General features: G+C 45.1%; 1 protein-coding gene across 8 annotated transcripts in view; it reads right to left on the bottom strand.

Moving 5' to 3' along the window:
• Positions 1-6,560: 6,560 nt before the first annotated feature.
• PCNX1 (pecanex 1) overlaps positions 6,561-12,400 on the bottom strand; it is a 92,873-nt gene continuing 87,033 nt past the window's right edge. For all 8 annotated transcript variants that reach the window (XM_049825107.1, XM_049825109.1, XM_049825110.1 and 5 more), the window contains one exon: positions 6,561-11,541. In XM_049825107.1, the coding sequence (XP_049681064.1) occupies positions 11,401-11,541 (141 nt within the window). In that variant the 3' untranslated portion in view covers positions 6,561-11,400. The remainder of the gene's footprint in view (positions 11,542-12,400) is intronic.

Raw genomic sequence — 12,400 nt, 5'->3', positions numbered from 1 at the left:
GCGCTCCAAGCCAATTACTCATTACACAGGTCACTTCCATTCATTATTATCCACTGGGGGGGGCGGGGTGTGCAGCACAGGCGAGGGAGGGGGGCGGCTGGTTGCTCACAGCAATTCCTTGGCACACGTGCAGGGCTCCGAAGGGCTCCAACCTCTGCTGCAACAGTCAAGCCGGAGTGGCAGCGAGGCCCAGGCAGAGATGGGGTCAGTCCCACTTGGTTGGTTAACATCAACCTTAGTTGTTTATCAGCTTGGCAGCAGGTAACGCTGTTTCTGCTGTCTGGCACTCCCAACTTCTCACACCCAACAGGTACCTCGCCTTCCAGCGTGTGAAGGGGGCTTGTAAGAAAGACAGGGACATTTTACCAGGGCCTGTAGTGACAGGAGAAGGGGTAATGGTTTTAAACTGAAAGAGGGTGGCTTTAGATTGGACATAAGGAAGACATTTTTTATGGCGAGGGTGGCGAGACACTGGAACAGGTTGCCCAGAGAAGCTGTGGCTGCCCCATCCCTGGCAGCGTTCAAGGCCAGGTTGGATGGGGCTTTGAGCAACCTGGTCTAGTGGAAGGTGTCCCTGCCCATGGCAGGGGGCTAAGAACTAGATGATCTTTAAGGGCCCTTCCAACCCAAATCATCCCGTGATGCTACCCCATGCAGGTACACCCATCCAGCATGCTTGTTGTCCAGGCACAAACTCCCAGAGGCCGGTAATCCTTACCTGGGCTGGAAGATTTGCAGAGGAGATGAAAGAGCTCCCCGTGCGCAGGGTGCCCACTTGACTCAGAGATCCCAAGCAACAGCAATTCCATCTGATGTTAGGACTGTCTCTTCTCACAGGTGCTGGCTTCCTTGGTCCTAATGCACTCTGCGTCACGCCAAACTGAAACAAAAAAAGAGGCAGAGAAGGCAAAGCAGCTCTCAGACCTCAGCTGTGGCTCCTTGTGAGCTGGCAGCAAGCAAACAGGCTGGCAGGCACAGCGCTGGGGTCTGCTGGTGGGCAGCGCAAGCAGAGGGGTCAGCGGGGAAGGTGGACGCAGCACGTGCAGCCGCGGGGTGGGATGGGGGAAGGCTCAGTGCAGGCGCCGCTGGTGAACGCGTCGGTGCTGCTGCCCTTACTGTGGTTTGGGTCACCCTCTCTCTGCCTAGGCGGCCCTACGGCAGCGACGGGCTGGTGCCGTTTGCCCTGGAAGCGATCGGTGCCAGTGAGGTGCGTTGGCGGAGCTGGGGGGAGCGCAGCTGCAGCTCCCGGAGCACACCCTGGATGGCCAGGAACAGGCCTGGCTGGCCAGGGGATCCTTACCTGGGTACTTCCCCGACAGCAACAAACCAACCCACCTTGAATTATGAGACATTTTTCAAATACTTCTTTTTTTTTTTAAAGTCAGGTAAGGCACCCATAAAGCAGATTGTCCAGGCCTCAGCCAGGAGCCATTTTCAGGGATCATTCTAACAGATTCGGTGAAAAAAGACAAGACCACTGCTGGAAGCTACAGCCCAGAGGTTTCCGAGCCTTAGGCAAAGGTGAGAGCAGAGCATTAAATCCAGGGTGCAGCAAACAGGTTACCTTGCTATTCACAGAAAAGATCCTGAGAAGGCAAGAAACACGAGCTGCTGAGCTCTGCCATGGCCAGGCAATCCGTTACCACCAGCCCCACTGGGCTAACTTCATTGCAACTCTGGGGGAGGAAACAGCCCCGGTCTCGCTGTAGATGTATACAATACACGATGGAGCAAAATGCTCCATTAATAGCAAACAACAAGAATGACAAGAAGAGGGAAAGCTGTAGTTTGTAATTGCTCCTAATATATCAGAGCGCTGCTTCTTCCAGGAAGAGCTGTCGTCTTGTAACCCACAGAGGGATGAGCTGCTACCAATTTGGCTTTCCACACATCTGAATGACAGGGCTTGTGATTGCACCAGCAAGGAGAGAAGTTGCAAACAGCATTGGCTTCCTCTCTCAGTGGGTGTCAGGGAACACCAAGGGCTGATTGCTCAAAGTGCTGGTAAGTATGAAGTGTGCAAGAGACAAAAAGTTAATGTACCGCTGCAGTTACACTGCAGGGGAGGGGGAGCCGGTGTCCTCCAAACCTCAGGTGTTCCCACAGTGAAAAGGAGGAGAACTGGAATGGTTCCTCTTGCTGGAGAACATCGCTACAGCCTCTCCATCCCCAGCAGCTACTACTGGGACATGTAAGACACACTTCACTGGCAAAGGACGAAATTGTTTTCTACAAAGACAGCATTTACTTACCAGCGACAATCTCTTGCCTGCACCACATGGAGCAGGTAGGCTTGCAGAAGAGATTCACCAGGGCACAGGTCCCAGGCAGTTTTTTCCGCAGCAGGAGTGAAAAAGAGTTATTGAACTGTGTGCAGGTTCACGGTATGCCTCTCCGAGCCATCCTGTGAGACCTGCTGCACCAGTGGCAGGGATGCGGGGTCTGGACAAGCAGCAGGGACCACTCGGATCCTCATCAGCCTACATTTTGAGCAACTGCAGTACACATAGGTATCTGGGTTGCAGGAGTTAGCCATGCATTTCCAAGAACTGCATGTAGAAACAGCAGCCATTTCATTCCCAGCATCGCAGAGAAGCAGGGACACTGTGGTCTTAAACCAAGGTTTAACCTGCAATTTTGCATGAAAATGATAATGCACAATACATACATAACATTGCAGTGAAAAAAAAGGCCTATTATAACCTTTTTAGTGGTTTCCAAGACTGATGTTTGCTAAATCAGAATTGTATTCAAAATTAATTTGCACTTTTGAGGAATTTGCCTCTCATTCACTTCAATACAGAGGAATTACTGGAAAAAGGCTTGGAAATTACACTGGAGCTGCCTGCTTGATCTCTTCCAGCTTCTAGAAAGATGAAGGTGGTCTTTTTCTTTCCTCATGTATCCTTTGCCCAATATATATGTCTTCCTTTTTCTTGCTGTTTGTTCCTCTTCTTACTTCCCTAGCCATGGCATCACTGACAGTCAAAGAAAATTATTGATTGGGTGGGCGTCTTCCTTTCTTTTTGACATCTGAAAAGACATTATAAAACAACGCTAAAAAACACCCAAATCAAACAATCAAACTCTTTCAACCCTACCCAGGTCCACGGAAGGAAGGACACAGACCTGAGCGAAGCCAGCCAGCAGCAGAGCCGATGGGGTTGAAGGGCTCCTAGAAAACCGCCCCAAGCTCACGCCAGGGCACGTGCTGCTATCGCTCTCGGCGGGCCTGATCAGCGCAGGTCTGGAGCCAGCCCCAGCCACCTCGGCACATGAGCATCTCAGGGATGCAGGGTGCGGGACGGAGGGCAGCGATGCCCTAACCGGTCGGCAAGGCTGCCCGCACTGCCGTGGGGAACATGGGCTGCTCTGTTCCCACCGCAGGTGAAGACTTTCTCAGCGGTTTTCATTGACGGGTGTGGGAGACTCATCAATATGACTACACGGTGGCCCAGCAAGGTCCCAGGCACCTTATTTCAGACTGTGCGATCCCTAAATGAAGCTCTCAGCCTCGGCCCCCTGCTCGTTCCTGCCCTGCTCCTTGGCACATTCCCATTGCAGGGCTGCTGGGGTTGGTGCTGCATTCCCACCTGGAGGTAGGGAGGAAAAGCTTATATTTTTAAAGCAGGATCGGTTCCCTGACAACGTACGGGAAAGGCGGCAGCCCCAGCACAAGGGCACGAACTAGCAGGGGCTTTCTGACACGGGGGGCTCTGGCCAGAGCCCCCCACCCTGCAGGGAAGGACTGCAGCGTCCCCTCCACGCAGGATTAACGGGGCGGCTCAGCACTAACCTGCTGCTTAGCTTAGCTTAGCAGAAACATCTGGGTGCTCCGGCAGGGAGTGGAGACGAAGACGGCATCGCCGAAAAAGAAAAAATCCCCAAACCCCAAAAGGCTCGCTAGAAGAGATGAGCAAGCAGAAAGCCAGGTGGGGCTTTAAAAACGAGCTCTCTGCAATCACGGGCATTGTGTTTGGCCGCGTCCTCTCCGGCAGAGGTTGGGAAGGGCTGGGGCCGGGGCTTCCTCCTCCGAAAGGCGGCCCCGAGCCCCCCCTGCTTGTCCGCCTCCTCCCGTCAAGCCCACCCTGCGCCCCCGGTTAAAAGCACACACGGGGGGGGCGGGGGGGGGGGCTCGACCGCTAGCGGAGCCCCAGCCCCCTCCGACCGCCGGGGAACCCCGTTCCCTCAGCGGGGAACCCCGCTCCCTCAGCGTTCCCGCCCCGCTCCCTCAGCGTTCCCGCCCCGCTCTGCCCCGGCGGGCTCCGGCCCGGTCCCTGGGCGGGCTCCTGCCGCCCCCTGCCGGCGGCCGGTGACCCCCGGCCTCTCACCGGCAGCCGGGCCGAGCCGCCGCGGGGCGGACCGGGGGGAAGCAGCGGCAGGAGCGGGGGCCCTGGGCCGACGGCGTCGCGCCCCGTCGCCGCTTGGCGCAGCCGGGGCTGGGCCTGCGGCCGCCCGGGAAAAGGCACCGGCGAGAGGGGAGGGAGGCGGGGGCCCCGGCACCCACCTACCCCCCCCCAGCGTTTGGGAGGCTCTTCCTCTCTTGAAGACTCTGAGGACTCGAGATGGAAGTTGAGGGTTGTGGTTTTTTCTCCTCCGAAATAGGCGCTTCGAGCTTCACCAGCCTAGGGCGGGGGGCATACGTACTGACTCGGTGTAATAAACCTAAAAGCTGCTGCTCCGCCACTTTACCCTTTTCAGAGTTGTTTCTGACACAGCTCATCTCTTAATGCTTTTTCGTAGACTGAATGCAGCCCAAAATTACCTGACTTCTCAGTTACAAAAGTATAAAGGCAGAAAGGGGAGCTGAAAAAGGAACCAAAATGCTCAGCCAAAACCTCCATCCACCCAGATTTTTACCTTGTTTACAGTCACAGCATAACGTGGTGCTCCTTCTGTTTACATAGCAAAGCCCAGAAGGCTGAACCGCCAGAAAAAAAAAAGTTAAAACAGACCTCTTGCACAAGCAGTTTAACTGTGTGAGCTCAGTTCTTGAGTAACTTGGAGTTTCCACCAAAACCACACTGGTACCCTGCATCATCAGCGCTAGATGGGGTTAGCGCTGCACTAGGACAGGGGGGTCTGTACCAGGATCTAGGGGGGGAAAAAACCAAATCAATTAATGGGTTTTGCACTGACTCATCGAGGCTGATCCAACCAAAAATGAAAACTCTCTTAAGAGATGCTCAAAAGTAAGCATGGCAAAGTTCTGCTGAAACCCAAATATCACCTTTCTACACAAGAATTATTTTTCAGAGGAAAGCTGATTAAAAACATGATACAGGATCATCTTTGGCATTACAAGCCATAAGACAGGCATTACACTCACACAGACTAGGTGTATGTTTTTAAAGCAAACATCCTGTTCCCAGACACAGGCTCATGCATGGAGCACATGAACTGGATTCCTCTCAGGCAAAATTAAACCAGTAAATAGAGTCCAAGAACTGGGGCTCCAGTTCCCCAGTTTTTACCAGTTGCAGTCCTTAGGCTAACACCAACAGCAAGAAACAGTGAACTACAGTGTAAATCCATCCTCTCCTTTGCCACCTCTAAATCACACAAGAAGGGGGGGGTTGTGCCCCTTGTTGATATTGTCACTTAAAAAAAAATAGAGCTGGAATCTGAGCTGTTTGTTGTAAGCACAGCAGTTACAGACCTTCTGATCTTTTCAGTGAGACTGAGTAGCATTTATTGAAAAGGGTGTGTTTTTCCCTAAGAACATGTGTTAGATTTGTACTCTCCTCTTCCATTCACAAATTAAGGCCTGAGGCAGCTGTTGGTCAGGTCCTCTCATCTAGCACAGGAACACAGAAGCAAGTTCTAGGAGACAGATAATGTTTTGGTTTGACTTTTTTAAGAAAGGAAACATCCAATCTTTAGTTTGAAACACCCAGAGCTGCCCAATGAATAAATCACTGTCATTTTTACGTTTGAATTCACTTTAACTCAGAGGGATGAGATGATGGTATAACTCTCTGTACTAGCTTTTAGAAATTTGAGATAGGATACAGACAGCAGCTGAGTATTTTTAAATTAGTATTGCTGTATCAACAAGTGCTTCATGAAAGTGTAGTGTTCATTAGGACTTTACACAGTGCTGCACTTGGCTATCAGCTCAAGGACCATAGAAAGTTAGAGATCACTGATTAAACCACACTAGGTAAAATATTGCCCTGGGAAGTATGAAGAATGGAAAATTACTGAGCATAGAGACAGTACAAAAGTGTTCTGGGCTTTGAAAAAGATTCAGAGAGAAGGGAAATCTATGATAAATATGCAAAATGTTTCAACAATGACAAGAGAAAAACATTTTAACTGTGGAAGAGGGAGCACACAGCACTCATTTATGTAAAAGCATGAAAAAAGGTATGATGCTGGCAGTAACATAGGAAAAGCTGAGGTTTTCCTTCCTACTACTAGAGCTATGTAAGAAAAAAAATTAAAATAAGAGAATCCTTCATTAAAGGGAGATTTGAGTAAGCTTAAAATAGTCGTTACAGGCAATTTGTGAGTACGATATCTTAAGAGAATGCAATAGTGCAATAAATGACAACAAGTGAAAAAAGGATTTTTTATTTCTCAGTGTTTCTCCACTGTCAATACTGTCCTTTTGCTGCAACATGTTGCAAAAAACTCTCTGCCTTTTCCATTTTAAACAGCTACAATATTTACAGGCTGTTTCCAGTAACACACGCAGACACATACACACTCACAGACACGCAGGTACATTTATCCCTGTCCCTGGCAAGGTATCCGTTTGCTGGTAGAGGCAATATAATATTTTCATTGTCCATTAAAACCCCAAAAGCCATCCTCCTGTTTATGTTCTACTCCCCTCTCCCTCCATTTCCTAGCCAGCAGCTTATTGTCAAGCTTTTGGGGGTGTCTGTGTAACAAGTTAACATACCCAGCTTTTTGATCACCATCTTTCAGATTTGTGGACTAGGTGTATTGGGATTATCTATTCAAACTGTACATACCAGAAGTCATAAAAATTGCTCATACTCAGATGTCTGTGACAGAGTGATGTATGTATACTCCTGAAATCTTTTGGAGCAGCCATCTTAATCACCTTTTTGGAAATATGCATATCATGCTGGGGTGAAACAAGCCACATGCTTTACTTCCCACCAAGGTGTTATGTACCCACTTTTTTACTAAGGCACCAGTAATTACCGGTATAGTTTCTGAAAGAGTCCAGCGCCACTGAATGTACTGCATTAGATTATCAAATAGCAAGCCAGACAAGAAAAGAATAGATGCCTATATAATAGGTATAAAATTCCTTAATAAAATTAAGTACATAAAACCTGTGGTGGTATAACCCCGAATTCAATATAAGTTGAATAATATTTGAATAATATTGTTAATGGTAAGAAATGTAATCTATCCTGCTCCATTTTGTGAACGGAGAGTTCTGTAATTGAGAAAGATCTTTAAAGCAGTGTCTTTGTATCTACACTCCTAGGTCATATGGTGTTGTGTGCATTATCAGAGAAATGATCTGAAGTTAAATCTAATTGTAAGGCATCTCTTCTCCCCTCTCACCCTAGCTCAGACCAAGCTTTATGGCCACTTGCCAAACAGCCAAGGGCATGGAACTGTGCCACGAGTCTTCATCTTTCACCTCACCAGTCATCTAGGCTTCTTATAAGAGTTCTTCAGTTCCCAAAGGGGTTGTGAACATGGGGGTAAGGAATGCCTGGTGATGAACTACACAACCGACCAGAAAATCGGGAACACCACTCAGAAATATGCCATATGGCCCAGGCAAACCTACATGGAATTACCTCAAAAAATCACCACCATCATCATCATCTCTCCCCCCAACTTAGAAATCATCTCACAAATACTGAATCATGAGAGAGATCCCGAGAATTCGTCACAAGTATCATACAGTGCAAGTGGCACAGAAGTCTAGGTGTCAGCAGTGGCATCACATACATTTCTGGGTTTTGTCAGTTTTAATCAGAACACTTTAGAAGATTTCACAAGGCTGTGAAATGGGAAGAGGTTTTAAAAAATTAAGTAGCAGCCATTTTTACCAATGAACATAATCTAATTAGTGGGGTTTTCAAGCATTTTTCTGTAGCTGAATATCTGTGTTCGGGAGCAGCAAGTCCTTATGTACATACACATAGATACCACCTTTGAAGAAATCCGAGAGAAACAAAATCCATTGGGATCTACCTGGAAGCTAAAACAACTGGACTTAACTGGAATGTTCTTATGGCAAGAGAATATCACACAATGCAAGGGGACAGAGTTAAAGCACTCATCTATAATGGGTTTTCATGAAACCTTAAGATAAAAAAAAAAATCTGCTCTATGCTGAGCTCAATCTCGACTGACAGGACTATTTGGAAAATACCCCATCTTTTCCACACTCACAATAGGAGAAAAATACTATGCATCAAGACAAAGGCCAAAGAAAAGAAAACAAAAGATGAAATTATCTCCATCTGGAACAGAAGTTTCCACAGACAGATCTATCCTGTGGGGATTTAGAAGAAAACAAACACAGTTTCTATTGTGCAAATGACAAAACAAAGACAAACTTTGCACAAACCAACATAAAATCATATGTGAATCTTAGGAGTTCTGAATACAGGAAGACTTTGGAAAAAAGTTACTTTTCCAAAGCCCTATGGAAGAGTGAAATTTCAAGCAGGTGGCTTCTGTTGAGCAGATCTGGAATAGATCTGAGCACTATGTGAATGACTTTACAACATGTGTTCGCTGAATACCTGAAAGAAGGTATTAACCTGTTAACTGGTCACATTAAAATCCATCTCCTGAAGGCAACACACCAAAAGCCTGAAGATTAAAAAAATTGAAAGATCCATCAATTCTCTTTGCCCCTTACGAAAAGCCTTTCTTCTTCCCCATCTGCTGTTTGCTGATCTAATTCTAGGCAGTTACAAATTCTCCAGAATTTTCATGTTAACAAGGCATCAATTCCTACCACGTCTATTACCAGCAATGGACATTGTCATTATCTTGCCCTGAAGAGAGTAGAAGAGATTGTTCAGAGCCAGCATTAACATCCTGAAAGTTGTTTCAGTCAAGTTTTTTTTTAAAAAACTAAACCCCTACATCTTTTGTTTTTCAGTCATTTGTTTATCTCAAGGCTTCAGCAGAAGAAAAAAAACCTCATGCAACTAATAATTAATGGGGGCCTATTTTTAAACAAATTCCTCTTTCTAAAATGAAGCAATATTCTCAGTGATATGGGAAACCCTGTAATTACCTGAAGGGAAGGACACAGAATAAAACCTTAACTAGAACACCTTCAATTCAAAACTTAACAAGTTTTCTGCGTTCCTGCAGCAATATTACCAGACTGCTGAAGAAGGTTCATCTACTGTACTACATTTTCAGATATGCAGGAGATGAATTCAACTACACTATAATATGCATATATGATAAACTACGTGGAAGAGCAAAATTATTTCAATGGTGGCACATCCAGAACTGTGCATTTACACCAAGACTAAATGGGACTGCATATGCATAAACCAAATAGTAATATGCAACTAAGATGCACAGTACATCAAGTACAAGTTTGCATAGTGTATGATGTAAGCAAGGTCCCAGTATAATTTACTGGGAATGGTATCAAGAACTGACTAGCTACCAGGCACACAGACTTACCCTTTCATGGCTAGATGGCATACAGTGACTTGAGTCAGAATACCAATATTTCTTAGGTAGCTGTTTCTTCCTTCGTTTCTTCTCACCCCATATAATTTCTCTTACATTAGGTACATAATGGACAAAGTTTCTCTGATGTCAGAGAAATAATTACAATAACCTCTCTGGTATATCAGAAGTCTCTTCTGGTTACCTTACATATAAAGAAGCAGAGGTGACTGGGAAGAAGATGGCTGCTCCCAAAAGCTATGACTGTGTGCAGTTTCCCCACAGAGTCCTACATCATTACAGGTCAGAAACAGGAAACAATCACAACAGGTACATTTTTTTCTTATGGATTAAGAGAAGTGAGTCATAGGAACTGCAAGTAAAGAACAAACCAGTTTCCCTCTCACACTCCCATGATAGTTCTGAGTTACTTGTTTCCCTGAATACACACTTTTAAAAAAATACAATAAAACCTAGGATATGCAACACATGAATAATTCAACTTCACAGTTATAAATACTCAAATTACACTTACATAGAATATATAATCACAGAAAATAAAATTCAAGTCATAGAAAAGAATGAAGACTAAAGGGAAAGAAAAGGCAAGGTGGCAAAAGTGATACAAGTTTAGGGCTGTGCCTTCTATAAAAGCTCTTTAAAAGCTGAAGTCAAGTTTTTGTTGGGTTTTTCTGTTTTGTTTTTGGGGGGGTTTTGTTGTTGCTGGTTTTCTTTTTTAAATTGGATGGAATCAAAAAACCTTCAAGCATCCATGAAGTAATCATGGACCTGCACCTCCCCCTACAAAACTCAACTGTCTCTGCCAGAGAAGAGCCAATGAAACAACATAGCCAGCTCTGGGTGTAAAGAAGCAAAGTAGCCATGGCTAGCGAAGGATGAAAAGTAGTATATTGGGGTCCACTTTAAAGCTAGATGTGTTGTACAGATTCGAGGTACCACTGCCACCACAATAGTCTGATGTAGTACAGGGATACTCAGGTGCTTTTTTATATATTTGTTATTTTACCATTTATTGTGAAGAGGATGCAGCAAATGCACTTGTACGAAATACAGAACATAGAACCAAACCCATGGCACAGCCCTTACCATCAACATGTATATGGAGAGGGAGGGGATTAATCCCAAAGGCAATTTAAATAATGGTATTTTATATACTTATATTTATATATATAAATAAATGTTCTCAGCAATCTCAGGGTTGTTTTTAGTGCATTGCTGTAAAAAAATTAGTGCAGTTCTCATTAATGTTTAGCTCATAAGGAATAAGAATCTATACATCTGTTCAGTCTCTTCTTGCCACACCTGAAACCCTTACACTGTTTCACCAAACTGAAGGTTTGTAGTCAATTTCTTTAAAATAAGGTGGATGAATTCCACTCACTCTGTGACAAGACATGGCAATTTTTGGCAAAACAATTAGAAAAATATGAGGTGCTCTGATCTTAGAACTGAAAAGTTTGTTGATTTAAAGCATTACGCAATGCATAAACAAAATTTATAAACAAAAAGATATGTCTCAACAAATCTATCCTTCATGCAAATGTTTCTTCAGCAGCTAACAACTTTAAGAAATTTCTTACACTTGTTTATTTGGGGAAAGGGACTTAGACAAATGTGTTTCAAGTCCTTTCCTACAACTGGACCGAAGTTTCACGTCCTGGGAGCTGCTTCTTCTGGACCCTTCTTCTCTCTTTGGAACCGTTGGAGAAGGGCAAGTTTCAGTCTCAAAGAGATTTACACTTCAGCCCCAAGTTCAAGGACTCCAGTTTCAACAACAGCAACATATTTATCTTCAATTTGAACCAGCAGGATGGTTTTATCTATATGGGACCGACTACTTGGATCTCTGCTGCAAGGCACCCAGCGGTGAATCACCTGGGGGGAAAAAAGTAGTATAATAAAACATAAGTTCCGTAGGGAAAGCTGCCATATCAAAGTTGTGGCTGATAATTCAAGACCCTTGCAGGGCAAAAGAAGCAATAATATAAAGCGCTATACTGACTTAGTTGGTTGTTTTTCAGTGACAGCGTACTCACAGATAAGCTACTGATTTGAAGTCTTGCTGGAGATCTGCAGCTTACCTGAGAACAGCCAGCCTTTGATTTCCATTTCAGCAGGAACAAACAACTTGACCCAAATCAGAAGCAAATAGTTCATGCAAAGTCAGTAACAACTGAAAAAAGTGTACACATATGGATTTGGGATATTTTGATGCTCTAGCTGTAATAGTCTTAAAATACCTCAGTGTTGTACAGCACATTATAGCACAGAACTGTAGTTTTATCAGGAGGAAGGTGTAAGTTACTGTCTCCTCTAAGTCAAATCCTTTGCCCTCATTTTGTTCCCTACTCACTGTGAATTCAAGGTTGATCTTCTAAATTAAATTATTCAAAGATAATTTAAAATTATAAAATATTACAAAAGAGGAAGGGTTTCAGAAACAGTGCCATAAACTACTGTCCCATACTCCCTTGGATCTACAGAATTCACGTACTTTGATCTGCTGCTTCCAAGGATCCTGCCTGATACTGACCATCAGAAGGTCCCTTTCCATACAGGCCCTTGTATGATCTGGTATGTCCCTGCTCAGCTGCCTCCATAAAAACACACCCTTAATTTCTGAGTGCCCCAAAGGAACCACAAGGATGCTCCAGTAACACAGTTTTAAGTATTGCCAGCTCCACAGAAATAGAGTTATCTCAAATTTGCCAGTTGTGGGGAAAGAACCCTACAT

This window comes from Accipiter gentilis, chromosome 22 (genome assembly GCF_929443795.1).
Source record: "Accipiter gentilis chromosome 22, bAccGen1.1, whole genome shotgun sequence".
Taxonomy (NCBI): Eukaryota; Metazoa; Chordata; class Aves; order Accipitriformes; family Accipitridae; genus Astur; species Astur gentilis.
The sequence above is the reverse complement of the archived record's forward strand: the minus strand, read 5'-3'. Positions and strand labels throughout refer to the sequence as shown.